This window comes from Symphodus melops (genome assembly GCF_947650265.1).
Source record: "Symphodus melops genome assembly, chromosome: 15".
Classification (NCBI taxonomy): Eukaryota; Metazoa; Chordata; class Actinopteri; order Labriformes; family Labridae; genus Symphodus; species Symphodus melops.
The window spans coordinates 4,797,847-4,825,566 of record NC_136705.1 but is presented as its reverse complement, the minus strand read 5'-3'; the positions used below and the strand labels follow the sequence as shown (position 1 = coordinate 4,825,566).

The window sequence follows — 27,720 nt, the reverse complement described above, 5'->3', positions numbered from 1 at the left end:
TCCACCGATCTGAATGCAGATCTCATACACTTATAGAAGCTTTCTAACAAACGTGCAGATACATGAGCAGACGGGAAGGAGCCTGTGTCTGATATCATCACACTTGGCCTGCTGGGAGTTGATCTGCACAGGCTCTGTTCAGACATAACAGATCTTAGTGGATTATCAGAAAGGAAGAGAGTCTTAAACAAATGCAGAGCATTCTGGAAAGGAACGTGAAAGGTTGTCAATACAAGGGAGGCAGAACAAGCACGAAAGAGTCTCCTCTGCAGCGAACAGTTACTCTGCATGCAGAATGAATTTAGTGTGGAAAAAAACAAGCTTTTTTTACAGATGCACCAATAATGAGTCTCAATCTCACTTTTGAGAGTTGATTTGCAGTAAGCTGATGAGAGTTTGACTCTTAAATGAATTTTGGTATTTTATACTTTATATAGTTTATGTTTGGTATTTTTATAGTCTTTTGTGAGATTTCAGGATTCAGACTTGTTTGTGTCTCGTGGAGGTTTTGATTATGACTCATGTATTTCCTGAATCCCGTAACTTGGACTTGTCTTTCTCCGAGGGGTGATTTGATTTTGACTTGTCCTTTCCTGATACAGTAGGTGGTTTTGATCCTGCAAAATATGTGCCTCCCGGGCACTTGACGAGCTCCTCTTCTCATTGTCCTGGGTGTTTTTGTTTTGATATGTTTTAATTCACTCCTTTGGGTGCATGCCTGTGGCTCAGTGGTCGAGTTAATCATCTCTAATCATCAGGAGTTCAATCCCCTTCTCCTGTCAAGGTGTCTTTGGGCTATGGCGAGTGAACATGCTTGAATAATAAAGTAGTGATGGGCAGTTGGTCACTTTATGTAGATCAATGTGCTGATGTGTTTTGGCTTCAATTTTCAACCTGAGAGGTGGTAGCTTGTTTTGCCTCAAGAGTCATCCTTGCCTTTGATTGTTTACCTCAATAGCATGGGATGAGTACAAGTACGTGTTGCTGTTAAGTGGATGAAATGTATTGAAGAGTAAATAATAAAGCTAATAAAGTTATTTGTGCTCATCGTTCTGTTCCTCATTAGCAGAGTCATCCAACCATACACCAATCTCCTCATGTTACTCTTAAGACTCTGGCTTGTTTTCATGTGTCGACTATGAAAGGACATTCTCTTGTGGACATTTGTCTCTAACTTGTTTTTCAAGCGAGGATATTTTGAGCCAAACTGGTGTTTGTTGTTAAAATATTTTAACAATTTTTTTTCTACATCTGGAGAACATTTTCACCTTAACTCATCCAGGCCTCTTTGATGTTTTGTTTTCTGTGATAGTTTAAAGATGAGCAGGCAGGATGGAGGACATTGAAATGAGATACAGTTTTTTAGTTTGATTGTTATAGTTGTTTTTTAAACGCACCATCAGAGATATTAACCTTCATCTGTGCAGTGTTATAAGTGACTTCCAAAGTGTTTATGGGTCCAATCAACGCTTATTAACACCTGACTGTGAGGATGAAGCCTCACTGAAAACACACATTGTGTTGTTGTGTGTTAGGGTGACACATGGTGCTTAAATTCAATTTAACACCACTGTTATCTGACAAACAACAAGAGACCGGCCAGCTTCTTCCACATACATATACTGTACACACGACCCACCACTCAAACTGCAAGTTTATATATATTTATACGTGTGTGTGTGTGTGTTGGAGGGGGGTGTTCTGAGAGTGTGTCTGTGGGGGGAAGGGGGCTCAGACCCTGCAGAGAGGGAGTGTGTTAAATGGGAAGACTTGTGGAGGACAGATGGGGGGGGGAGGCTCTCCTTGTTGTTCGTATGCAGCTTCAAACACAAACACACACTGTTTGTAACTTGAAGAGGAAAGGAGTGTGTGTCAGTGTATGAGTGTGTTTCTATGTTGATGAGCGTGTTTTTCTAAATATTTATGAGGATTGTCACATGTAAGCAAGAAGCTGTGAGGTCAAGGTAAGAACTCTTTTTTTTTTTTTTTTTTACAAGTCTTTAGTTTATTAAAATTCAATGTTAGATTCATTTCAGTAACTTTTAAACATTGTGTCAGGTTTTAAATAATCCATCATCAAAATGATCTCTCCACTTCCACCTCAAACTACCTCAACAGCTTTTACAGCCACACATGCTCAAGGTATAATAAGTTGGTGATAGAATTTATTAAAGTAGATTTGTTTCTGTAAATTTAAAACTTAGACTACATCTTCCTGTTTATGCTTTGACTTAAGTTATATTTAAAACCTGGATTCTTCATTTTGGGGCGGCTGTGCTTCACTGTTGGAGTCAGTTATCTCTCCAAAGGAAGGTGGGGGGTTCGATCCCCAGCTCCTGCAGCTACATGTCCATTGTGTCCTTGTCCAAGACGCTTAACTCTGGGTTGCTCCCGCTGCTTCGATGGCAGCATAAGAATGTGTATGAATAGGATTATACTTATACTTATACTTAATCCTTCCTGCAGCACTGCAGGGTGTGAAATCTTTGGCTGGCAGAACTTTATTTGGTCCATTTTAGTCGAGTTCATCCGTCACATTTTTTTCTTCCTGAGCATTAATCCAGCTGCTGACCTCTGTCCTCTTTTGCCTCACATAGCTGTGCTTTAGGATGATGAACATTGGTCGTCTTGTTTGTGGAATCGATAGCACGGCTCTTAGTGTCACACTGAGGTCTTCTGTTCAAAAATAAATAAATCACAGCTCTTTGGGGAATACTTCACAAGATAAACATTTTAAAATAAAACTGTCTGACTAGATTAAATGAGAATAGCTCACATGGCAATATGAAGAAATGACTGGTCTCATCAACAAAAATGAAATATATATTTTGAATGAAAAGTCACAAACGACCATATTCTTCTTCTTGAGATAGTGAAGAAAAAGTACAAGACCATCTTACTTAAAAACTAAATTATACTTTTGACTTTGTGCGACATGAACGCTGGTTGCAAGTAAATCTGTGCACCACTGTGTTTCATTTGTCATGGCTCTGATTTTCTGAAAGTAGACACCAGCATGGTTTCTTTATTTCTCTGTAATCCTTCAGAGCTTGCTGCTCCTGACACAAAGTCATGCTGACTTGCTCTGTCGGGATCAAACACCCTCATTCAGCTTCAGCGGTCTGTAAAACTCAGTCTATAAATACCGGGCCTTCATAATAAAAGCTCTGGGACATCGTGACACACAGAGTTCTGAGGATGTCAGGTCCCTTTTCTTTGCAATTATTCTGACCTATCCACCTTGTGTTGGGTTATTTACCCTTATTAATGAATGAACATAGACGTGTCTACAACTACTCCAAACTAAGATGGGACATTTATGTCCTACTGTGTTTGACACTAAACATGTTTGTAACCGTACAGCAGTGTTTTAACATAAGAATGAAGAATCTCTACCCTGCGTCTCCTACACGTTTAATCTCTGTCTCAATCAAAGTACATCCACAGAGGCGTGAGCTGTGTGTCATCTGGAGGGTTTCATCCTTTAAAGGCCCGAGCCTATAAGGACCCACTTTCCGTAGCCTGTGTAGACCACTCAGGGCGAGCTGAAATGAAACAACTCTGCCCTGTTTGAGTCACTAGCTGTCTCCTAGCAACCTCAAAAGCTGCATTAGGACTAGTTCACATCGCTAACCTCCCTTAACTTAACCTATGCGTTTCCTCTTTTCTACATTTGTATGGCTAGCTTTTCAACTGAGTTAAACACCAAGAGTTTGGTTGCGTGAAAGTCCAACGTGTAATCTGAATTAGCACACAATGAATCTTGGGATATAGTGGGCCATAAAGGATGCACTGGATGCATCCAACATATAGATCAAGAAAAATATCACTATTTTGTTTTCTGCTTCTGAAGGAGCCTTTGAGTAAAGAACCTTTGACGCACTGCTGTGAGGTTGTCTTCAAAAGGTGCCCTTCGAATAATGTGGCCCCTGAATTTAAACACAGGATAATATTTGACCTTTAATTGAAGCTAGATCTCTGCACCTGTGTCCTTAATCTATGCGTCCTTTATGAGGAGATGAGGTTGCCATAGAGAAAGTATTAACTGTGAAATCAAATGTTTAGCAGTAGGAGATCTCGTCACAAGGTCAAAGTATGTTGCTTGGGTAGTTACTAATGATGCTGATGATGGAGATGCTGTTGTCTTGTTTCAGTTTGTTTATTTGACCTTTGTTGTTCCACTTTGCTCTTTGTGTTTAAAACATTGTCAGCAGTTTCATACAGTATGTAAGCTAATATTATGGTTTGTATAAAATTGTGTTAAAAGTTGCACAAGAGACTTTTTTTTTAACAGTGATATATATTAGTGACCTGTTTGTATTTTGTGTCACGATCAGAAGTAGAAAAACAGGGAGGAGGATCCATGTGCAGAAAAAAGAAGTGATTTATTTCAACTAAAATACCAGGACAACAAAACAAAAACTTACTCAAACAATAATCCAAAATATCCAAAATCCATGATGAGAAAAACAAAGTAAATCCAGGGAGCAGACGCGACAGACTCAGACCATACATGACAAAACTACAAAAGACAGAGACAATGAATCAACAAGAGACTGAGGGAAAACACAGAGACTAAATAGACATGGGGTTATCAGGCGCAGACTAATCAGACAGGTGAGGACAATCAGGGCAATCAAGACAGGAGGGAAACAGAGATCAAAGAACACAAGACCAGAACTCTGAGGACAACGACAAAGTAAAATCTGACACCGAAAACACAACCTAAACCACATATTACAAAATAAGACAGGAAACACTAAAGACTAGAATAAGAAACATTAAACACCAAACTAAGAACCTTAAAACACAAGTAAGACAGGAAACAAGCTTACAGACAACATAGGTTTCAACACAACAGCACAAGGATACAGGGAAACACACTTAAGACTAAAGTAAACCACACTAGGAATCATACATACACAAAACCAAACCATGACATTATTTTGACTCAGCACTTTATTCTGTAAGTAATAAAAGCTGCTCAGAGCATCACTCAAGGATCTCTGTTGTTTCTCCAAGGCTGTCATATTCAGTGCCAATGACCTTTGACCCCATTAGCCTTTTATAATGTACTTTGTCGTTTGTAGTTTTCCATGTCCTTTCAATGCCTTGCTGGAAAACCAATTGCCCTTCAGCAACCTGTAATGTAAGAGTTGAGTCGAAGTAATCAAAATGAACTAAATGGTCTGATTCCCTGAAGAAAATCTATGAATTCAAAATAAATCTTCTAGTCTTCTAAGTCTTAGATTATTTACCTCACATATTGTGGCTATATAAGAATCATTAGAAGTGAAAGTCTGCAGTTAAAAACATGCCTCAGTAAAAGTAATTAAACACATTTAGAGGAGAGACTCTTACCATACTGTGGCAGAAAAGAACTTCACCACTGTACTAAAGTTGAATGATAACAACTTTAACTCTGCAGCAGAGAATCATCAGTTCACCCAATCAGCACTGACGACTCTGGAGCCTTTAATGTGTTTTAATCCCGACTGTCATCCAGTAAAATCCAGATAATCCAGTGAAAGAGTCCTCTGTCCCAGAGTTGAGCCCAGTTTAAACTTGAAACTGATCCCTGGAAAGACACACAGACACATGCACATACATTCAGACACATGTGGACACAGAGTATGGAGGAAAACCGAGCTGACTGTGCACATGTGAGGTTTTCACTTTTGACCCCAGTTAAAGTTTGACAGTATGAGAATCTCTGATGAAAACAGCAAACACTGATGACAGTTTGAGCCTTTCTTTTTTTTCAGCCTGATGAAACCTTCAGAAACATTGCACCAAATCAGATTCCTCCTCCTGCACCTGTCCATAGCTACCAGCTTCCTCCATCTCCTCCTGTTGCTATGGCAGCAGTCCCCCATCCACTCCCCACCTGCGGGGCAGAGTCAGTGTCCCTGTTTGTGGATTAGTTCCTTCTGGGGTTTTAGAGTCCAACCTGTCAGTGACGAGAGCTGCAGAAGTCGAGACACACAAACAACAGAGACATTTTCTTTCTCATATTCTTCAGTCTTACCAGAAAAAAAGCTCTTCAAGCTAATATTCATGCAACATTTTCCAATAATCTCTCGTCAGTATTTCATTGAAGATCAGGGACATCTCCACATGTTTTAAACTGTTTACCTTCTATCCCTGCTTTAAATATAAAATCCTCCATCAGTGTTTCGATATATCTCCTCCCCCCCGTAAGCTGCTGGTTTCACTTCCTTTAGATGAAAATAGACTGGAAACTTGCTGCAGACAGTAAATACATCATATAGTCAGAGGTGGGGTTTTTTTCCATCTTTGCAGGATCATGTCTTCTAAAGTGCAGAATTAAAAGCGTTGCACTGTTGAGCTGGTGTGGAAAAATTAAGGGGGCCAACTACTGTTGTTAAATATGTGTTGGCTGTACTATAGACTGATAGACAGATGTGTGAAAGGCAAAGTAACGTCTGTTACCTTCAGAGATCTAATTGGCCAAATACCTGCAAACTAAAAACGTTATTTGAAATGAGTGAGTTTCCGCCACGCAGCTACACTAAATAATGTAAACATGAATTTGAGAAGAGAAGCAAAAGTAACGCAAAAGTTATGAAATCAATAACACAGTTAGTAATTCAGCTACTTTTTGTCAATGTGCCCAACACTGTAAGTCAGTAACTCAAGGAAATGCTGAATGACCAACATGTTATTTAAACATAAAAAACAAAAGCTTAAATTGATCAGAGATATCTCCAGCAGCAGTGATGACAATAATGATGTTATACAATCAACTCGTAGTAAATAGAACGATTATTGTACTGCATGTCTGTATTCATGGATTGGGTGTTTGTGCAGCAATAAAGCACCTGCTCTGTGCAATCTGCTGCAACGAAGGGACTCTTTAGCAGACTCCCAGAGCATAACATAAAAAAAGATTGATATTCCTTTTTGTAGGAAGAAATAGAGACAGCAACTTTCTGCAGCAACCTCAGCCTGTCTCGCAGACGTTCATCGAGGAGGATTACCTTCCTAAATTTATTTTATTTTTTCCCTGCAGCTTGTCAAAGTGAAACATCACTGCTGCAGAGATGAGTACAGACATCTGACTGTTTGGTTGTTTGGATAATGTAATAGACCTTCCTTTATGTGGAACATGTGCACAAGCAGCGCTGTAATGAGGAGCAGTACAAGCGGCTGTGGCTCAGTGGGTAGAGTCGTAGTCAAACCAGAAGGTCAAGGGTTCGATCCCCAGCTCCTGCAAGCAACATGTCCAATGTGTCCTTGGGCAAGACAGTTAACCTGGAATTTGCTCCCCCAGCTCTGTCAGGGTGCATGCGGGTCGCTGCTCCCGTGGTCGACCGCTTGCTGCATGAATTGCCCCTCGGGGATGAATAGACTTTCGAAGAAGAAGTTTTATTTGCCACATCTGTTATTTATTTTCAGTCTTTTTGATGACAGAACATTTCTCAGAGGAATGATGTGTGAAATCATCTGCAGGTTTTTCCACAATGACGTTAATCTTAAATTATTTAAATTAATCCTTTACTGGATGGTTCAAAATGTGTTCTGTCTCATCTCCAACATTTGAAATACTGCTTTTAAATAATGTATGATTCATAATATGCTAAACAATAGAACATCTGTTATGTTAAATGCTCTGTTCCTCTTATCATAGGCTTAGCAGGCGCTGTAGTTGTATTGGTAAAATGTTTGTCTTGTTTTTACATTCAGCAATGCTTCAGTGAGTTATCTCGGCTATTCGGCTGCCTACAGAGGCGCTCAGTAACTCATTGTATTTGAATAAGTCTCCTCCCATGTTAACCGTGGGGCTACATGGTGATGCAGTAGTTGCCTTTCTATGTAAAGTATGTATGTTCTCCCCATGCATGCTTGGTTTTCTCCAGCTTCCTCAAACAGTCCAGTTAAATGACTCTAAATTGCCTGGAGGTGTGAATATGAGTGTGGCTGGTTGTCGGGCTCTACGTGTCAGCCCTTTGATTTACTGGCAACCAGCAGGGTGGACTCTGCCTCCTGCTTATTGACAGCTGGCATCAGCTCCAGCCCCCCGTGACCCCGAAGTGAAAAGCTGTATAGATCATCGATGGATACATGTAAACCAATCCAACAACTGCCTATACGTATAATCTGACATCTCATCTGCAGAAACTCAGCTACATACTCACCTCATACCGCCACTCAACAGAGGTCAGAATTATTCTGAAAATGGAATCAAAGATGCTGATGTGTTATGGAAATGTATGGAACAATTTGTACTTGGCTTGACAAATTAGTTTAATAGAATAACATGTGCCATAAAGTACCTGGGTAGTGAACTGGCAGCTCTCCAGCTACCAATACATTTCCAGACCAAAATTTCCAATTTCCAGATTTGGTCCGCACTATGACTTCAATCAGCAACCCTCCTGTTCACAAACCAAGTCCCTCCAGACTGAGGTACTGCCGCCCCAAGGGCAGAGAACAAGTTAGTAAATGTTAACTAGTTTATTGTACTCATTTAATACTTTAATTAGGCCACTTTTAGGGACACATTACCTCCACCAACATATTCCACACATTCTTGACTTCACATTAGCATCATTTATCAATGCTAACGAGAGGTGTTGGCAGGCACATTTTAAACTGCTAAATAATTCAAAGACAGACTCTTCCTGTGAAGCCTTTTCCTTAAGCTCCTTTCCTCCTACAGTATATTAAATCTGTACAGCAGTTATGATCAGACTTTGTTATGATCATACTTACCTGATGTCTGTGTCTGTCAAAGAGTAACTCATTATCACACTGATGTGTGTCGATGTGCTTCAGCATGGAGAGGATTGAGGAGAGGGTGCTGTGCTACCTGATATTCTTATTTAACCACATAAGTCTGTTTGGAGTGCCAGCCTGTGTGAAAACAGGACGTTATTTATTTGAATGGGCATTTTCTCTACAAAGGGAAACAGGTGCTCATGCTCTTTTTTTGTCTATTTGTCCAAGTGCATGCGCCTTGATGTTAGAAAAAACCTCCAACAGACCTCTCTGGTGTTTTCATTTATCGTGTATTCAGTATTCACATAATTTACTTTAGAAAAAAAAATACTGATTTTACACTGTAATATGTTGAAGGCCTAAATTTTTAAGTTACTCTATTTAAAGTTTAGTATAAACATTTGAGAACAGTACTTGGCTTTTCCCCCCCAAGAATGTAGAACAATGTTGTTTTTTTGTTTTTTATATAAACCTTTGACTGTTGCTCTCATGGAGAGTATCTGATGCATTTCTCTGTGTGTGTGTGTGTGTGTGTGTGTGTGTGTGTGTGTGTGTGTGTGTGTGTGTGTGTGTGTGTGTGAGAGAGAGAGCTGTATGTTGAAGCATTAAATTGGCCACCTGTTGCTATCCATTCTCAAATGCACACACTCCCCTCATTCTTTTCTTTCTCAAGCAAACACACTGAGAGAAAAGAATTCAAACACACACACGCGCACACACACACACACACACACACACATCCACACACACAGATACACAATAAGTATTCCAGGCATGTTAGTTCCTGTCTTTGCGAAGGTTGTGTTCGTAGCAGTAATCTTTGGAAAAATGATCCTGCTCGTTATTTCCCGCCGCCTGCCAGTCGAGCGCGTGGGCAGAGCAACCTGAAGGTCTGTCGCTACAGTAACAGGCTGAACAGACCAAAGCTTGGAGCAGGAGGAAGAACAAGAGACCAACTCCAACAGGAAAACAACAAAACATGAAGAGATCTGACAGGAGAGACCAAGAGGAAATGTGAAGAGATCAACTCAAAAGAAGAAGGAGGAAATAAAAACAGGAAGCAGCAGGTAGGAACAGGAAGCTGGAAGATATCACATGATTTAAACACCTCGCCTCAGCACGTCCAGGTGCTCTGAGGCATCTGTGGATTCATGGAAACCTTTGGTTTTCAACTACCTGTTTAGCTTAACCTACCTTAGCAAAGAACAAAAACTGAAAGCAATGGAAGTTTTGCTCCAAAAGAAGTGAAAACTCACCGTCTGTCAGGTTTGCTGTTAATGCTGCTTTTCTATCTGGCTTTCTTCTTACAGTCCAAACACACAAAGCTGAGCTCCGTGTGTCAGAGAGTCAACCAACATCAGTCACTATAACTCTGTATGAAATATACTGTATGTTGTTGTCTCTGGAGGTAAATTCTCATCAGAACCTGAAGCTATGTTTTACTGCCAGGGACTTTATTGTAAGTTTCTTATGAGTTTCAGGTAGTTGTGTTTTTGTGCTGGTTCATTTGAAGGCTGTCAAAATGTTTTCACTGTGCACTACCTGCTAAGCAGGGGGTAGACGTTTCATCACGGTGCTTTAACACATGCACAAAATCCTGACGTTTACAGACCAGCTGCATGTGTGAAAGCAAAGACATAAATTAGTCACCCTGACTTTACCCAGATTTTTTTCCCGCCAGCCCCCGAGAAAATGTCCCTCATGAAGATGAGTTGAATGTAGGCTCATGTGAAAACACCTCAGGTAATATTTGAGAGAATAAAGTGATGGGCTTCTAGTGTGATCTCCATATCAAAATGAAACTTAAAATGTTTACAGTTTGCCAGTTTGTCTTCCCTGCTCTTTGATATGTTAATACACTTGGATAGAGACAAACATCTCAGAGGGACTCTGTTGCTGCAGCACTTCTGAGTGGCTCTTTCAAAGCCATACTGCCTCCTGAGCTCCTCTACAACCATCCGTCAGGGATATTCTCCAGCTGTGAGGTATATATTTGACAAGAAACTCAGGAAGATTTCCCATTTTCTGGAAATTTTAGAAGCGCACGAAACAGCTTTAGTGACTCGCTGGTGAGTATAGTGGATCATCGAGCAGCTGAGGAACCAGATGTTCTCCTCTTTAGCTTTTTGGAATCAACAGTTTGATTTGATTGGAGTTGATTTTACTTTACTGTCAGATTAGCAAAATGAAAATTAAAGACAAGATACAAAGATATAAAAGACCGACTTTACCACTGAATCACATCCGCCACATCTGATGGATAGAAGAAGAGGATAATGATGGAGAAAAGTGAAACAAATGTGCGGGGAAACAAGAGACTAAAGAGAAAGAAAGGAGAGAAGAAGAAGCAGAAGAGGAAGAAGAAGAGCAGCTGCTTGGCACTGACTCTAATAAGTCCATTATGAACAGCTGAGATCACCGAGAGGAAGTGAACAGGATCTGGGAAATACAGTCTCTGGCTCTGCTCCAACACACCAACACACACACACACACACACACACACACACACACACACACACACACACACACACACACACACACACACACACACATACACACACACATACACACACACACACACACACATACACACACACATACACACACACACACACACACACACACACACACACACACTGGAATTTCAGAACTACAAAGGAGGTTGACTTCTTATCGGGGAACAACTGATGATGAACATCTGACCTGCTTCCTATCAGGTTATGTTCAGGATACGAGAATGACTTGAATGAAACTCAGCTTACTAGCCAATCAGATCTCTTGGTTTCATAGCTCTGTTAGCTGATCGCGGGAAGAGGGGAGGGAGAAACACAGACAATATGCTACATCTTTCTGTATATTTTTTTACACATATCTATTAATGAAAGATATTTGTTGTGCTTTGCTTATATCCTCCCTGAACAGAGATGAGCTTTGTGCCTACTTATGGCTTTGTGTTTCCTTTACATATTAATTTTTATAGGCTTCTGTTAGTGAAGCCACGTCAGGAAGACACCCAGAGTATGTTGATCTAACTTCATGGTGTAATCCTTCTACTTTACACAATGCTCTTTGTTTATGTTGCTACCTGGTAACTTCTATTAGAGCCTCGACAAAACGACAGCAGTGAACATCTCTGCTTACATTTTTTACTGGAAGGTAATCTGTCAATCAGCAATATTAGTGACAGTAAAATGAAACTTGTTGTTCCACCAATGAGAATGCTTTCTTTATCAAGATTATCTCAGGTGAGCAGAGAACCCATAGCACATTTTCAACTTTCTTTTTTTTTTCTTTTTGTAAAACTGCTCAGTTACAAAGACCAGACATAAGCATAACTTATTTCCTGACTTTTTTCAAAAGTTATTTTAAATCAAAGTCTTGTGAATGAAGCGACTATCTGGTGTTGAAATTTGAAGCCACTACGGAAGTGGAAACAATTGCAATATTTGTCCAATTGAAGTTGGAGCAGAAAAAGTAAATGCAGTCTGAAATAAATGTCTCTCTGTCTTCTCTTCTTCTGCTGCTGAAAAGGTAGATCTAAACCAGACAAGTTTAACTTTAATTTAAAACAATGAAAATTAGTGTAAGTTATTCGTTCAGTTGGTAAACTCTAAAATGCTTCACATCTAACAGGTAATTTCACTTTAATGACATTTTTCACACTGTGATCATCCTGACATTATGTCAAACTTGGAGAGAATTAAGATGAGGTTATTATGCTGTTTATTTTACAAAGCTGTGAGAACGCACATGCAGACTTCCTGGTACAGGAGGATCGGGAAACTTCAACCTCAAGGACTGACAGGTTGGAGTTAGTGTCAGCTGGTCAGGTTTCACATGAGTGTGTTTGATCTTTAAAAAGCTCTGATGTGGGCTGAGTTCACTGAGGGACAAAGATCTGATCTGGGATCTGCAAGATGAAATCAGATTATCAAAATGTGTGAATAGAATCTGGCTTTTGTCTCCGCCAACTTCTCAGAAAAAATCTCACCTAAGAATCTCTCACCGAGTCCTTCTGATGTTTGCTGCTGAGCAGGAAGTTAAAATGGCTTTATTGTGAGCTGTTTTCACACATGCATTGCTGCAAATGTTGCCTATAATTGTTATTCCTGACAGCGTGAAGTTTTCCCTGTAGGACGGGGGGAGTTGGGGGTTTAGGACGCAGGGTCCAGTATGACAAAAAAAATAACGATGTGTCTGTCATGTTTTCGCTCTGATGTTTATGCTATGTCCATTTCATGCTTGGCAGCATTGTAGTTGAGTCGCCAAACCTTAAGGAGACGAGAAGTCAAGCCTGTTGCTCAAGTCCGATTCACCAAGTCACGTCTGAGTCAAGTTCCCATTACTGAAATCCAATCCAAGTCCAGTCCAAGTCTTTAAAGTTGAGTCTGATCCAAGGTTATCTTCAGTTCTTTGCTTTGCCACATTTATTTAATCTTGTTCAGTGTTTCTTAAACATTTTCTGTGAGTCGTCGTGTCAACTGTATAAAACTTAAAAGGTGTAATATTGTTAGAACAGATATCATTAAATGATTATAAATGATTTGAAGCAGTGAAAGCTTTCCGTGCCGATTTATTTATTTATTATAAATGTTTCAACGTGTGCAGTGATGTCACTGCAGCATCTCATCAGGCATTTAAGCAGAAAAACTAAAAACCATTTTGAACCGTTCTAGCTTGAAAACAAATTTGTTAACATTAGATTCTGACTGATCCTTCCTGTCAGTATATCTGGATATTTAAATGATCAATGGCATTGGAGCTCTGTATGTTGTGCTTAAATGTGCATCGAGCCTCTCTTGTTGTTCCTGCAGCAGTGGGATCACTGCAGGTGTGTATCTGAGTGCAAGAGTTTATTCTGAAAGCAAGAATAAACAAGAACCATGCAAAACTCACAATGAGCTGATTGGCTCAGTAAAGCTGTGAAAGCTGAAGGAGGTCTACAGAGTCAGCTGATATCACTTTCGTCATCACTCTGTAAACTGTTTGTATCATAATTAACATTTTTATTCATACATCCAGAGGAGCGTTCATCATTTGAACTTTTCAACAAAATTCTTCTGATAATTCTCTCCTGATCCTCTTCCTGCTCTCCAGAGGACTCACTCTTTTCATTTTCAATATAACATGAACTGACCTCTATTGACCTATCGTTGGGACAAATTATGCTTTTCAATCCTAATTTAGAATTTTTTTAAAGGAGAGATTAAGACAATAATATGAAATATTGTCAGCTTTGATGTTGTTGTAGACACTTGTTGCCTTTGTTTTTTGCATTTTAAAATGCAAACACTGAGTTGGATTAGAGAGTGTGGTGTGAACACAGCACAGCCTACGAGTTAACAGCTGATCCAGGAGCAGCTTGGATTCATGTCTCTTTCTCAGCTGGTTCAGACCTTTGATCTGCTGTAGACGTGTCCGTGTCACCTTTCAGGAGCCTCCATGTGTTTATCCTCTGCTGACAAACTGACTCCAGGTCAGAGACCAACACTTCTGTTTCTTCTGTTTCAGTTTGTCCTTGCCGACATGTCCTCAGCCCGAGCTGCAGCCGTCCTGTTGCTACTGAGCTGCTGCCTCACCGCCCTTCTCGTCCCACCCTGCACAGGTCAAGGTAAGGTCACGGGGTCATATACGACCAAACCTCAGGTAACCATCTGCAGTGGTTCAGACTTTGCTGTAGTCAGTGTTTAAATATCACCAGGACATTCAGTTTATATAAATCAGAGCTCCTTCATTCATCTGGTTGCTAGAATCAGATTTTGGTAGTTCATCCTCACAGTCCTGTAATGTTGCAAGTGTTAAGACATCCATAAGGCAGCTTCTTTTAAAGTTTCCACCAATGATTCTCCATTGGAGTTGTATTCAAGTGTTTCCGGGTTCAGAAGGTCTCCATTTATGCTTTGAATGTAGTGCAAAGTGTCTCCAGAGGTCACAGTGTAAAGCCCAGTGCAAGTCTTCAGTCGATAGCACATGAGTACGCCAAGGCTGGGTGCTCAGCAATAGTAGTAATAAAGAAAGAAAGTCTGCTTACCTGTGGCCTGATGCCCTTCTCAGCTGAGACTTTATTAGCTAGCAGCATAACAAACAATGTTTACACACAGTGGTCAAGGTTAAAGAGAGACTGGAATCAAGAATTTGTACAATAAAGTAGAGTATGGTTCTGGTGTGCGCGCACGCGCACACACACACACACACACACACACACACACACACACACACACACACACACACACACACACACACACACACACACACACACACACACACACACACACACACACACACACACACACACACACACACACACACACACACACACACACACACACACACACACACACACACACACACACACACACACACACACACACACACACACACACACACACACACACACACACACACACACACACACACACACACACACAAGGATTTAAAAGGATTTTTTTCAGTTTGTCAAGACAGACTGACAGACTGTGTAAGGCTGCCAGATCAGCAGGACAACCCCTGGGTGTCTCTCTTTGGGTCAGGGTGACGAAGGGGAACAGACTCTGGTGTCATGGCTGAATATTTAACTTACTCCACAGGCTGCTGATCTCTGAGTTCAGAGCTTGACTGACTGTTAAAAGTTGTGTGTGTGTGGGGGGGGGGGGATCCTCTTCTGCCTCCTGTCAGCTTCAGATGACATATCCCTCACCCCCAATAACCCCCCTCTCTTCCCTGTCTCTCCTCAGAGGACCAGTCAGCAGAACAGCCTTTAAAGTAATCACTTTTGATATATTAAACTCTGTACACACTCTGTCAGTACATACTCCTCATCATTTACCTAAACTTAACTGTAGATCTCAAGACACTTCAGACATTTTAATGGAGATAATCATATCTAAATGTGTGAACAAGACCATGTGTGAGAAATTCTGACAGACTTATACCATTGTCTTTGAGTCCGAAACCCTTCACCCCTCATTTCTTTTGATTTCATTCGAGAGATGTGAAAATGATTCAGCTTAGTTTTTTATTTCATAAATTCATCTCTGCCTAAACAAGAAAAATAGTGAACAGAGCAGCTTCCATTCATAAAGTCACATTTAAAAACTCTCTCCCTCTCTCTCTCTCTCCCTCTCTCCCTCTCTCTCTCACACACACACACACACTCTACTTATCATATTTATTTTAAAAAGGCGTCATAGAGGGTAGACAGGATTGGGGGATCCAGAAGGGGGAAACATCGCTGTGTGTGTGTGTATGTGGAGCACCCTGCTGTTTTTCCAAACACACCATATGAGTCCACATTCTGGCCCACTAATATTACCCCTTCCAACCTGAGAGTATGTAACGACGGCAGAGCTCCTTACAGATCCTGCTGATGCATATTACACTCTAAAAGGACTTTAACATTTACTGTAAACGTGGAGATGGACCGCAGTGAAATCCAAATAAATCTGTTAGACTGTTTGTTGCATCACAGCCCAAATAATTAATTTTAATATAAATCCTGCCTCTGAAAAGGTCATAGCCAATCATTGATTCAAATTTTGGTGGCGGCATATGAGTCAGATTTCATCAGCCTCCATAATCCCTGAATACGCCCCTGACTCTTACTTCTCTACAATCCTATACAAACTACAAACTCCTTTACAGGTTAAATTCATCAAAGAAACATCATCAGCGTTACAACAGAATGAACCACCCAGTATTATGAAATCGTTTTTTAAATGAGCCCCATCTTTACCAGCTGCCATCTTAAAGTGATGAACACCTTGTATCATATTAATATTCCATTGATATCATGTTCATCATGCTGCATTACTGGAATAAAGCTCCTATAAGGAGATTGAAGCTGATTATATAACAGACTGAAATTATTTCCTAAGCCTCTGTGTCTCTTGTAAAAATAAACAAAATCTTCAGCAACAAGATCAATTACTCAGAAGTCGACTTTATATATGTAGAAATAATCACTTTCTTCATATAATCTCTTTTGTAGGTCGTATGGGGGCGTCAGTATTCATTTCGTCTGTTTCATTTCTTAAAACAAAGGCAGTACAAGATCAGAGAACTACTTCCACCTCTGGTGAGGTCATATATGTGTTTATCTTGTGTTATTTACGAGTTACATATATAAGTTGATGATGCTGAACACTACCACCCATGTAAGCAGGAGGATCAGGATCAGGTTATTTCACAGCAGCTCCTGTTTCCCTCTGTAATCATGGAGACGCACCAACCACCTGCACAACAATGACCTTTGTTAGAGCCACGGCTTTCCTCCTGGTGTGGCTCTGATTGGACGCTTAATGAGCGAAACATGTGCTGCCAGTGAACAGGCCAATCAGAGAGCAGCAGAGTAGCCGGTGGGGTGACTTAAATTAGAAAAGCAATCATCATCTTTAAAGCTGCAGCACAAGTTAAAATTATCCTTCACACACATACGTACACCTACACACCCACCCACCCACCCACCCACCCACCCACACACACACACACACACACACACACACACACACACACACACACACACACACACACACACACACACACACACACACACACACACACACACACACACACACACACACACACACACACACACACACACACACACACACACACACACACACACACACACACACACACACACACACACACACACACACACACACACACACACACACACACACACACACACACACACACACACACACACTCAGTTTCAGTTACACTCTTGACCTGTACAGTCTCCACATGCCCAAAAAAACCTGACTTCTTAAAGCAAGTTTGAGTGAGATCCAGATGTATCAGATGAAATATCCAGATCCTTTACATCCTTTTTAGGTGCAAGATAGTTAACAAAGGATATAAAGCAAAAATATAAAAAACTGAAACAAAACAAATTTAAGAAATAATTAAAAATAAATATAATAGAATATAAAAATGTACAAACACAAAATGCACAAAAGGTGCAGTTAAACTCAAAGTCTTTTGAGCATTAATGTAACGCATAAAATAATTTCAGCTTTCACATTACTGTAATGCTATCTGACCGTGGAGCTGGATGAGAGTCTGTGTTATGTGGGGGGGGGGAACGGGAGGGCAGGGACATTATTGAGGCTAGCAGCAGAGACGGAGAAACTGTTCTTGAACCTCTTGCTATAAGACAGAAACAGACCCCAGATCAGTTTTCTGCACATTCAGATTCTTTCAGCTGGTGTCGTTCTCCCGTCAGTCATCTCCTTCTCTTCTCTTCTTTGATGCGTTTACACAAAAATCAAGTTTCAGCAGATTTCTCTGGAGCCCTGTCACTCCTTTTTCACTTCCTCTTCCCTACTTCTCTGCTCCTATAAGCCTGGGGCGGCAGCCAGAGTTTCTCTTGTCACTATTTGGGTATTCAGTACTTACATTTATACAGTACTAATACTGAGGACTATATTTTTGGGGACTATATTATGTCTGCAGACTTTGGTATTTCTGTGAACTGTAGATAGATAGATAGATACTTTATTGATCCCGAGGGAAATTCAGGGCATCCAGTAGCAGTATACAGACAGGCAGGACACAAGACATTGGTTACAATACACACCCGCTGTCCCCCCTCCCCTGTAGTAACTCTGGGGTCAGTTAAACTTTAGGTTACTAGTATCTCTAAGGATTGTTGTGACAGTCATTATTCTGGGAGGGTCTGTTGTATCTCTGGGGATTTTGGTATCATTTAAGACTGTTGATGTCTTCCAGAGACCTTTTGTCTTAGGCCCTATTTGCACAACATTAGTATTACTTAGACCTCTGGTGATTTGGGAATTACCTCCCAGCATGAATGTTTGGTGCAGTGTAGTAAAGACATTTTTAGTTTTGTACATTTCAGTTTCATTTAAATTCATTTTCAATGCACAGTTTTTAGTTTTGAATTTTAAAATGTGATACTTGTCAGGGTCGAGACTGAACAGGGCCAGAAAATGTATATGTTGTACAATTTTACCCCTGCATGATCAAATCCATAACTGAAATCTCTCTATTTTAGTTATTTGTAAACACAATAAAGTTTTAGTTAGTTATTGTTTTAAAGTAAAGCCTAATTTTTTTTCAACCTGGTCCTCAGGTATAATACCAGTTTGAACCCTGCATGGCCCTGGTGGCGCATGTGGCCATTGATTGCTATGTTAAACCCTTGTGGTCCCTGGGTTTTCTGGTGGTCCTTGTTGTCCTTCAGAACTGCTCCAGTATTATTAACAAACTCAGTATTGTTTATTTCAAGCATCTCTAAAGACTGATCAACATTTTCAGATAAAGAGGAGGCAGTAAATCTTCATCGTTGAGTAAGGCCTGGATGAATGTGGATCCTCACTGAACACACTGAGTTCAGAGGATCCACTGGGCCTCAGCTGTTCATTGTTCCCTGTTAATCCAAGCCTCCCCAGCTGTCAGATTAACCCTCCACTTGCTGTTGTCTGACTTCTCTCAGATAACACTTAGCACCCCCCGGCTGTTCTCCCACTAAGTGTGACCTGGTTGACGTTCCCGGCGTTCGTAGCAGCTTCAGGACGGAGTGCCGTGCTTGAGCTGCCGGAGCTCTGTCCTGAAGCTGCCAAAGCTCTGAGGACAGGCCTGTTGTCTCTCCGTCAGAACCTCCTTTGAAAACAATCCCCTCAAATTCCAGCAGACACTCGAGCCACCCGCAGCTTCACCTGCGCTCGGAGCTGAGAGGTTAGAGTTCACGGCTGGTGGTCTATATACACAGAGACAAAATATTCATACTAATAACTTTACTGGTATGGTGAAGTTCAAGCAGAGTTTGATCCTCCAGAGAACAAGAAAAATCAGAAAGCTTCTCAGATTAATTCTCAGTGAATGACTTCATTGAAAAAGTCATTATTTCTCCAGGGGTTTGGCTTGCACAAGTGCTGTAGGGCAAGGACTTCATCAAATTTTTATGACATACAGTTGTACTTCCTCATACCTGGAAACACCTGATAAGAAACACTAAGGTGGATATTCACTGAATTTAAATCTTTACAGCTTTAGTCTGAATTCATATTGACAGCTGTGCTAAAACAAGAAAGGCTTTGAGAAACAAGCTGACATCGTAATGCTCATATGCTAACAGTGCTTTCATAATTTCAACATTTGCAACATCTGAGGTTAGCCTGTTAGCGCGCTAACATCACCTAAGCTAAATAGTAACTTTAAGGACTTGTTGTAGACAAACAATCCAGCAAAGAATGATGGCCTTATCGTCAGTTCTGCAGGGATTTAGTCAAACATGAAAGTCTTAAACACACTCTCTAGATTTGATTATGAAAAACTCACAGGATCACAACAGTATTTGTAAATTATCCAGAGAGTAGCAACACCATCTGATCACAATTTCCTTTTCCTTCTTTATCCATCCAACGCCTGTTAGGATCATCCACAACATAACTGATTGTAGCATCTTCTGGAAAAATCTGTGGATGGTTAGTAATAAAAAACAGCCAAAACACATTATCAGCCTGGTCTTCATTGAACATGAATTATTTTATCTCAGCTTTATGCGGAATACTTGTCCGATTAATTTTCTGAGAGGTTCAAGTTGTTATTATTTTGTATTCATGGTTTTTTTCTGTTAAATGAAAACAGTTCATGCTTTGCAGTGCATAAATTATATTTAAAAAAAAAAAAAAAGAAATATGCTTGCTGCTTGACGGGCCAACTTTTTTTCCAGCTCTGAACAATGGACCAACGGATCTGAAAGCTCTATCAGTAGAACATGTTTTCAACTTGACATTTATACATATTTTACAGCAGCAGGTTGTTCACTTCCTGTTTATCCAGCTGTCTCCATGACAGACGCACTGTAACACCCGACACGTGGCTCACCCAGCACCAGGGGCAAGAGGTCAAACTATCGACTACTAATGTCTCACCAGAGACCGAGGACACTCAAATTGTAACAGCTGACTTAAAAACACAGACTTTGAACACATGGAGGGTTACTGGTTGAAATCCCAGCATGTTCAACAGTTTGTTATCTGAACCATAGTCAGTCTTTATTCAATCTCTTCCCTTTTAACACTGATCAGTGCATAAGCTTTGGTGTCCCCAACCCCGTCACCTCATGAAGAAATTAATGAGGAAAAGAAGCTGAACATTTTTGGGACAGAGCAGACATGATGAAAAAGACTTTGTTCAGTCAAGAGCACACTTATTGGACTCTGAAATACAGGTACTGTGTGAAGCCAAATGTATTCATCACTTTTATTTCCAAAGTGAGAACAGATTATATTTTACAAAAAAAAAGTAGTCCTATTGACTTAATTCTATGTGAAGGACAGTTCTGAAAAATCCAAAGAAAACAACACAACGTATATATTTGAAGCTCCACTAAAGCACCAATAATGCAAATGGTTGTTTCCAAAAGCCTTCTGCTAACGTCACCAACCAGTTCCTCAATTCAACCACAGTTCAATATCCAGCTTGGTACAATCAAACTCATGCCCACAAGGTCTGCCCAAATCGTTGGTGTCATGATTGATTACCTGGTCATGCCAATTTTGCCCAGTAGAACATGTCACGATTTGAGGTAGAAACACAGAGAGGATGACCCATGTGCAGAAAAAACAAAAACATGCGTTAAGTAAAAACACCAAAACTAAATCCAAACCATCCACAAAAATCCACAAGAAGAAAAACAAAGTAAATCCAGTGAGCACAGAACACAGGGCAACAGCCAACTAGGAGCACAGAACAAAAGACACACTAAATCAGAAAAATACAGAACAAAACTTATTAAAAAACAAATTCCAAAAACCACAAGACACAAGACACAAAACAAAGTAATCCACGGGAGCAGGGAGACAAACCACTACAAAAGACAAACTGACTACCAGAGACCACAAACCGACAAGGGACTGAGGAAAAACACGGAGACTAGACAGACAGGGTTAATTGGACACAGGTGAGACTAACGAGACAGGTGAGGACAATCAGGGTAATCACACAGGCGGGAAACTCAAGGAACAAAGAACACAAGACCAGAACACTGAGGACAAGTACAAAGTAAAACCCAACACTGACACCACCAAAACCAGATATACAAAATAAAACAGGAAATACCAAAGACTAGACTTAAAACACAAAACAGGAAATAAACAAACAGGCAGCAGGGAAACACACTTAAGACTAACGTAAACACAAGACTATGAAATATTAAAACACACAAGGGAAACAAACAGAACACTGAGGGAAACATGAAAACTAAAACAAGACCAAACCAAACCAAATCATGACAGAACATTAGGAAGATCAGACCTTACCTGTCAGAGCATGCTGCACCGCTCCTGGTGCAGGTGATTGTGATTTGATGCATTGACTACTGGAACTCCCTATTGGCAGAGAGTCCGACATGCACTATCAAACCCCTGCAGATGATCCAAAACGACGCAGCGTGACTGGTCTTAAAAAAGAGCTCATCAGTCCACTTTGCTTCTCCCTCCACTGGCTTTCAGTCACTGCACACGTCAAATTTAAAACCCTGCAGTTGGTTAACAAAACAGCGACAAAAACAGTCAAGAAAACGCTTCTAGATCCCTACTTGTGATGTACTTACTGTCTGATGTTTGTTGCTTTTGATAAAAGCACCTGCAAAGTAAATTGTAGAATTGTCTCTAAAAAACCTGCATTAAGAGGAGGCTGCTCATGTCACTAATACCAGAACTCAACACAAGGCAGAGTCTAACACAAAACACAAACCAGCGAATGACATCATGGTTAACATCGAACACGATAGTCATTGTTGGATTTCACAGTGTATGACTATAATGGACAGAGCCTAGTAGATATGTTTGGGCAGGAGCCTTTTTGACAGGCCAAACAAATACACAAGAAGTTGTATCTTTGTTTGGCCTTCTATATTTATCCATGGAGTAAATATTTCTTTGGTATAGACAAACACCTAAAAGGAGCAGTGTCAAGAAACATATTCTTCCTGTCTCTGACCTGATGTCTTGTTCTCTGCAGGAAGTGACTGCAGCTGTAACGTGACCAACAGCCGCTGTGACGAGGCAGGAGTCTGCAGGTGAGGAGTCCATAATTCTGTTAAACAAGTGGCTGTGTGTGTGTGTGTGTGTGTGTGTGTGTGTGTGTGTGTGTGTGTGTGTGTGTGTGTGTGTGTGTGTGTGTGTGTGTGTGTGTGTGTGTGTGTGTGTGTGTGTGTGTGTGTGTGTGTGAGTTTGGGGCGGGGGCTTTTCTACTTCAGGCAGCATGAAGATTTGTGTTACTCTGTAAAGTTGGTGTCATTTGGTTCAGGATGGATCACATTTCCTCTTGTTTAAGCACCCTCAGGTGTTGCTTTGATGCTCCACAGGTGAACAGGCCTGAAACAGCCCTGCTCGGCTGCTTGTTCATGTTGTACAGGTGTTAAAAGGTCACATCAAACTGAACAATCACATCACATCGAAACTAAAATTCCATCTGTTGTTGTCAATCTGCATTTAGTCAGATGTGTAACTAACTATGGTCCGTTTGCAGATGTGACCCTGGGTGGGACGGTCAGCGCTGTGACCGCTGCATGCCAATGCCTGGCTGTCTGCACGGTTCCTGCCAGCAACCATGGCAGTGCAGCTGTGAGCCAGGCTGGGGGGGGCGCTTCTGTGACAAAGGTACAAGACGTCCTTTATTTCCATGTTTGAATTAAAAAACACCAGTGGAAGTCCTTCTGTTGTCCTATATTTCAAGAAATGAGCAGTACCTTAGCTTTAAATACTTTGATTTGTTCCGGATGAAAGCAAGCACATTTTTAGCCCTTCATAATCAGAATTATAGTTTGAGATATGTTGTTAAACTAAACTCATGACATGTCAGCGTATGAAACATCATCCAAAGGTGATGGGTTGCTATACTGTATGTAACAATCAAATGATGCGACACCAGTGAGCTCGTTCAGGCAGTCAACATGAGCTGCACTGATTTCTCACTTGACATGCCTTTACCTGACAACACCTCCATCCAATTAGCAGTCTATTTAAGCTGCAAGATTTCTGGTCTCTCCCTCTGCTCCCTTCACTGCCACCTCTAACCTGCAGCAGTAACTGCACTCTGGCTCAGCCCCACCACTAGCCCAGCATCCACCTATATGCTCCGACGGGGGGGGGTTTAAGATAGATCATCCCATCACGCCTCAAATTTCTGTGTGTGAATTAAAACTAATAGGAGTGATAACTGTAGCTCATTGTTTCTGGTGTAGGTTAATGTGTCAGTTCTTGTGACATTTTTCCGGTCTTGTGTCATGTTTCAGACCTGTTCGTGTGCTCACAGCAGCAGCCCTGTCAGAATGGAGCCACCTGTACGATGGAGGACAGCGGGGAATACACCTGTCTGTGTCCTGAAGGTTTCCATGGCAGAAACTGTCACCTGAAGACCGGACCCTGCCATCAGAGGAGGTCTGCCAGGTTTTCTTCTTCGTCATGGCTTTGTCCAGTCTCAAATATATCAACAGCTGTTTGACTTTTCATCACATTTACTTTGTCTTATACTAACATACTTGCAGAACTGTTCAAATTCAAAACCAGCCTGCAAGCTGCACTCCAAGTCTTTAAGTAATGTGTGTTTTCTCTCTTGTCTCCAGGTCTCCGTGTAAAAATGGCGGTCTGTGTGAGGATGCAGATGGCTTTGCGGAGAAGTTAACGTGTCGCTGTTTGGCCGGCTTCACAGGAGAGCGCTGTGAGACCGACGTGGATGACTGTCTCATGAGGCCATGTGCCAGCGGCGCAACTTGCCTGGATGGTGTTAATCGCTTCTCATGCCTCTGCCCGGCTGGACTCACTGGACGCTTTTGCACAGTCAACCTGGATGATTGTGCCAGCCAGCCATGCCTCAATGACGGGCGCTGCTTGGATCTTGCCGGAGGCTTCCATTGCATTTGCAAGCCGGGCTACACTGGCACTACCTGTGAAACTGTGCTGATAAGCCACAGCGGCCAAGAGCCTGGCTGGACTACGGTGGGCTGGGAAGGAGGGGGAGGTTGGGTCATACCTCAGCTGACCACTGGGGGGAGAAACCAGAGGAGCAGCACCACCAACAGTAATGACAGCAGTCCTCAAGGCGACAGGCTGCTTAAGGTGACAGTGAGCGAGCGTGGCACTGCTGGCCTGTCGGAGGTGCAGCTCATCATAGTGCTGGTGCTGGCCGGGATGACACTTGGGGTGGTGGTGCTGACTGCCACCCTGGTACTGCAGGGTCACTGCAGGGATTGTACTCACGGCCTCTGCCAGTCTCTGACACTATCATCATCAACATCCTCACCGTCACAACAGGGAGGAAAGACAAGGTGCCGGCAAACAGGACAGGATGAGCATGAATGTCAGATTAGCTTCCTGAATGTATCAGAGCAGGAGAAGAAGAAACTGAACACTGAAGTCGTTTAGACTGAGCGGGTGTAAGACCTGTGGAACAAACAGAGAGAGAAACAGAGAGAGAGAGACTATGCTCTCTCACACAGCACTGCAGAGTCAAAGGACAGAGGAACCTGCTTCAGTTTCAGGTCTGAACTGAACTCAGTGTGAACCTGATATGCTAATGAACTGTGACACCGTTACATGTGTATTTAGATTTGTTCTGAATACATGTGACGTTATGTGGTGCCTGCATCACCCAGAATGAACCCCAGCATGTACAGTTGTATATCTGATGAGGGTGCATGTAGCCTGCCGTAGAGATGAGCAGTGGTCTACAGAGGTCAGAGAGATCACTTCACACACCACAGGACATTTTTTGGACTTCAAACAGAATCTTCTTAGTGCACTTCAGGCTATATTTTATGTTTCATACATATGTAGGACTTGTCCTTATCACCTGCTAACCCAGAGAAACACCTGCAGAGGGGTAAAAAAAAAGTCATTTACCCAGGTCTGATGTTATGAATGAACACAGATCAGATTTTTAATCTGAAAAACAGGATGAGAGGGACAAAACAATATACAGACTTCTCGTGTGACTTAAAGCTCCTGTGAGGAGCTTTTAGCTGGCTATGAAACAGACAATAATAATAATAATTGATAATAATCCTGACGACTCTGTATGGGCTACAAAAACAAATAAGACCATCACCGACAAATTTGTTTATTTCTATAAAGTAATTTTGAATGTCTGAAATTGTAGGAGAAGGGTAGGAGTCAAAGGAAAAGATCAGCCCTCTTTTACATATTCCATGGCAAAGAAGAGTGATGTGTTAATTTTTTGGTTCATAACGACTTAAAAATGTTCAGGACATAATTTGCAAATAATATAAGAGGTGAAATTAAATAAGTTAGTTAGTTTTTTATCAACCTTGCTCAGTGGATGGTAAATGGACTTAGACTTAGTAAAGTGCTTTTGACTATATGCGCATTAACACCACTTTCACACACTGTAAGCAGAGGCTGATACATAAAGTGCCCATCAGTAATAACTTCTGATGAAGAGATGACACACTCTACCACTGAGCCACAGCCACCCCTCAACTTTAGACACTACGTATTCATTTAGAATTACAAAAGTCAAAATGGTATCTATTGGTGAGTTTATTGTCAGTCCTATTATTGTCATAGTTCAGTGATTCAGAGTCAAGAATGCCTTTGAGTTTTGAGTTATATATAAAAAAAAATAAAAACAGGTCTAAAGTAGTAACTGGAAATCTTAAAAGATTCTCAAAGATGGATTTTGTTCACTTTGATTCAAGCCAAAAAGCCGTTTCCCCTTGTTTCACTCTTCACACTAAGCTAAGTTGGTTGAGTTTCCTTTTAATAGAACAGCAAAAAAGATTTGTGTAGATGTTAACTTTTGAAACTCTAAAGCAGGAAGAGAAAAAGAGTATTACTGTGAATGTTGAAAACTTCCTGAAGATCCTTTCAACTAAATTTGATCTAAGAGGTGTTTGCTGTTCCGTAGTAAACACAGATTATTTATCAGGAGGAAGTTCAATGTTGATCTGAGGAAAGACAAAGTTTGTCTCTGGTGGTGTTTTGTTCGTTCTCCAGGAAAAGTCAGAAAGCTCATGGTCAGAAAAAATAAGAAGAGATGTGTAAAATAGTGACTTACTGTGTGATATTAAAAATGTATTTTCCTTTTATCTCACTGTTTTTATTCAACATATCATAATTATTTAACATAACATGATTGGTAAATATTTACTTCAATACCCAGATATCAACTTTTATATGAAAATCCTGTCACATGAGCTCAGAGCAAACATGTTTTTATACCGTGTCTCATATGTGGGTGAATTCCTCTGTGTTCTTGACTGTGTTGATAAAACAGAAACCCCGTGTCTCCTTGCAGCTTTAAAGCTAATTTATTGCCGTAATTTATCAGTTGTGTATGAGTGTGTTATTCTGTGCTGAGAGTCAGAGGTTTTTATTAAAAATTGTGTGCAATAAAGTTGTGAATGACAAGCTCTGAATCCTGTCAGCGTGTGTTTCCGTGAACTAACAGCAGACTTGTCACACAGCGCCATAAAACAGGAGGTATGGAAGAAAGAAAAGCGTTCACATTCAGAGAAACATCCAGAGCTTCAGTGGGAACACCTGCAGTGGTGACTTTTTCCTAAATATCCTCGTGAATTTTAAAATGAACATTTGTAAGATGCTTTTTCTGTAACAGAAAAAGTCATCCATGATCACATTGCTTTGATAAAAAATTTAACATTCAGGAAAATAAAATCTGAGGACTTTATTTTGGAAGTAAATCAAAGAAAAATCGACTTAATTGCTTGCCAAAAGCTATCCATGTAATGGCACTTTAATTGGGATTTATTTTCAAAATGTATAGAAATGATTCGTGGATCTTCTAATCATAGTCTCACAAATACATGACGACCTTGTTTCATTCTCAGACTGTGTTCTGAATGTACTGAAGGTGTTACTTCTCTTTTCTCTGCAGCGTTCTTTTCCCTAAGCTGCAGCGTCTCAATCTTCATTCAGAACTCATTCTCAGGGTCGACAGTCAGCTCATCAAACTGCCAAACCATGA

The 27,720-nt window shown here is 40.9% G+C and overlaps 1 protein-coding gene and 1 long non-coding RNA gene across 3 annotated transcripts; one reads left to right on the top strand and one right to left on the bottom strand.

Moving 5' to 3' along the window:
• The first annotated feature begins 1,863 nt into the window (after positions 1–1,863).
• Positions 1,864–27,225, top strand: dlk2 (delta-like 2 homolog). Of its 2 annotated transcripts, none has more exons than XM_079362018.1 (6): positions 1,864–1,964; positions 14,254–14,353; positions 22,735–22,792; positions 23,245–23,375; positions 24,011–24,155; positions 24,341–27,225. In XM_079362018.1, exons 2-6 carry the CDS (start codon positions 14,269–14,271, stop codon positions 25,137–25,139), a joined length of 1,218 nt encoding a protein of 405 aa, XP_079218144.1. In that variant the 5' UTR covers positions 1,864–1,964; positions 14,254–14,268; the 3' UTR covers positions 25,140–27,225. The 2 variants fall into 2 exon arrangements, with proteins under 2 accessions (XP_079218144.1, XP_079218145.1); XM_079362019.1 differs by lacking the exon at positions 1,864–1,964 and adding an exon at positions 9,638–9,809.
• Positions 5,249–22,479, bottom strand: LOC306835466. Its single transcript, XR_013780646.1, has 3 exons — positions 22,032–22,479; positions 5,818–5,966; positions 5,249–5,578 (listed from the first exon to the last, which is right to left on the bottom strand). It is a non-coding gene; the product is annotated as an uncharacterized lncRNA (long non-coding RNA).
• Positions 27,226–27,720: the final 495 nt, after the last annotated feature.

Coding starts and splice junctions, on each gene's coding strand:
- dlk2 (XM_079362018.1), top strand. CDS start 14,269: ATGTCCTCAGCCCGAGCTGCAGCCGTCCTGTTGCTACTGAGCTGCTGC. Junction 14,354..22,734: donor CCCACCCTGCACAGGTCAAG/GTAAGGTCACGG, acceptor TGTTCTCTGCAG/GAAGTGACTGCAGCTGTAAC. Junction 24,156..24,340: donor GGACCCTGCCATCAGAGGAG/GTCTGCCAGGTT, acceptor TCTTGTCTCCAG/GTCTCCGTGTAAAAATGGCG.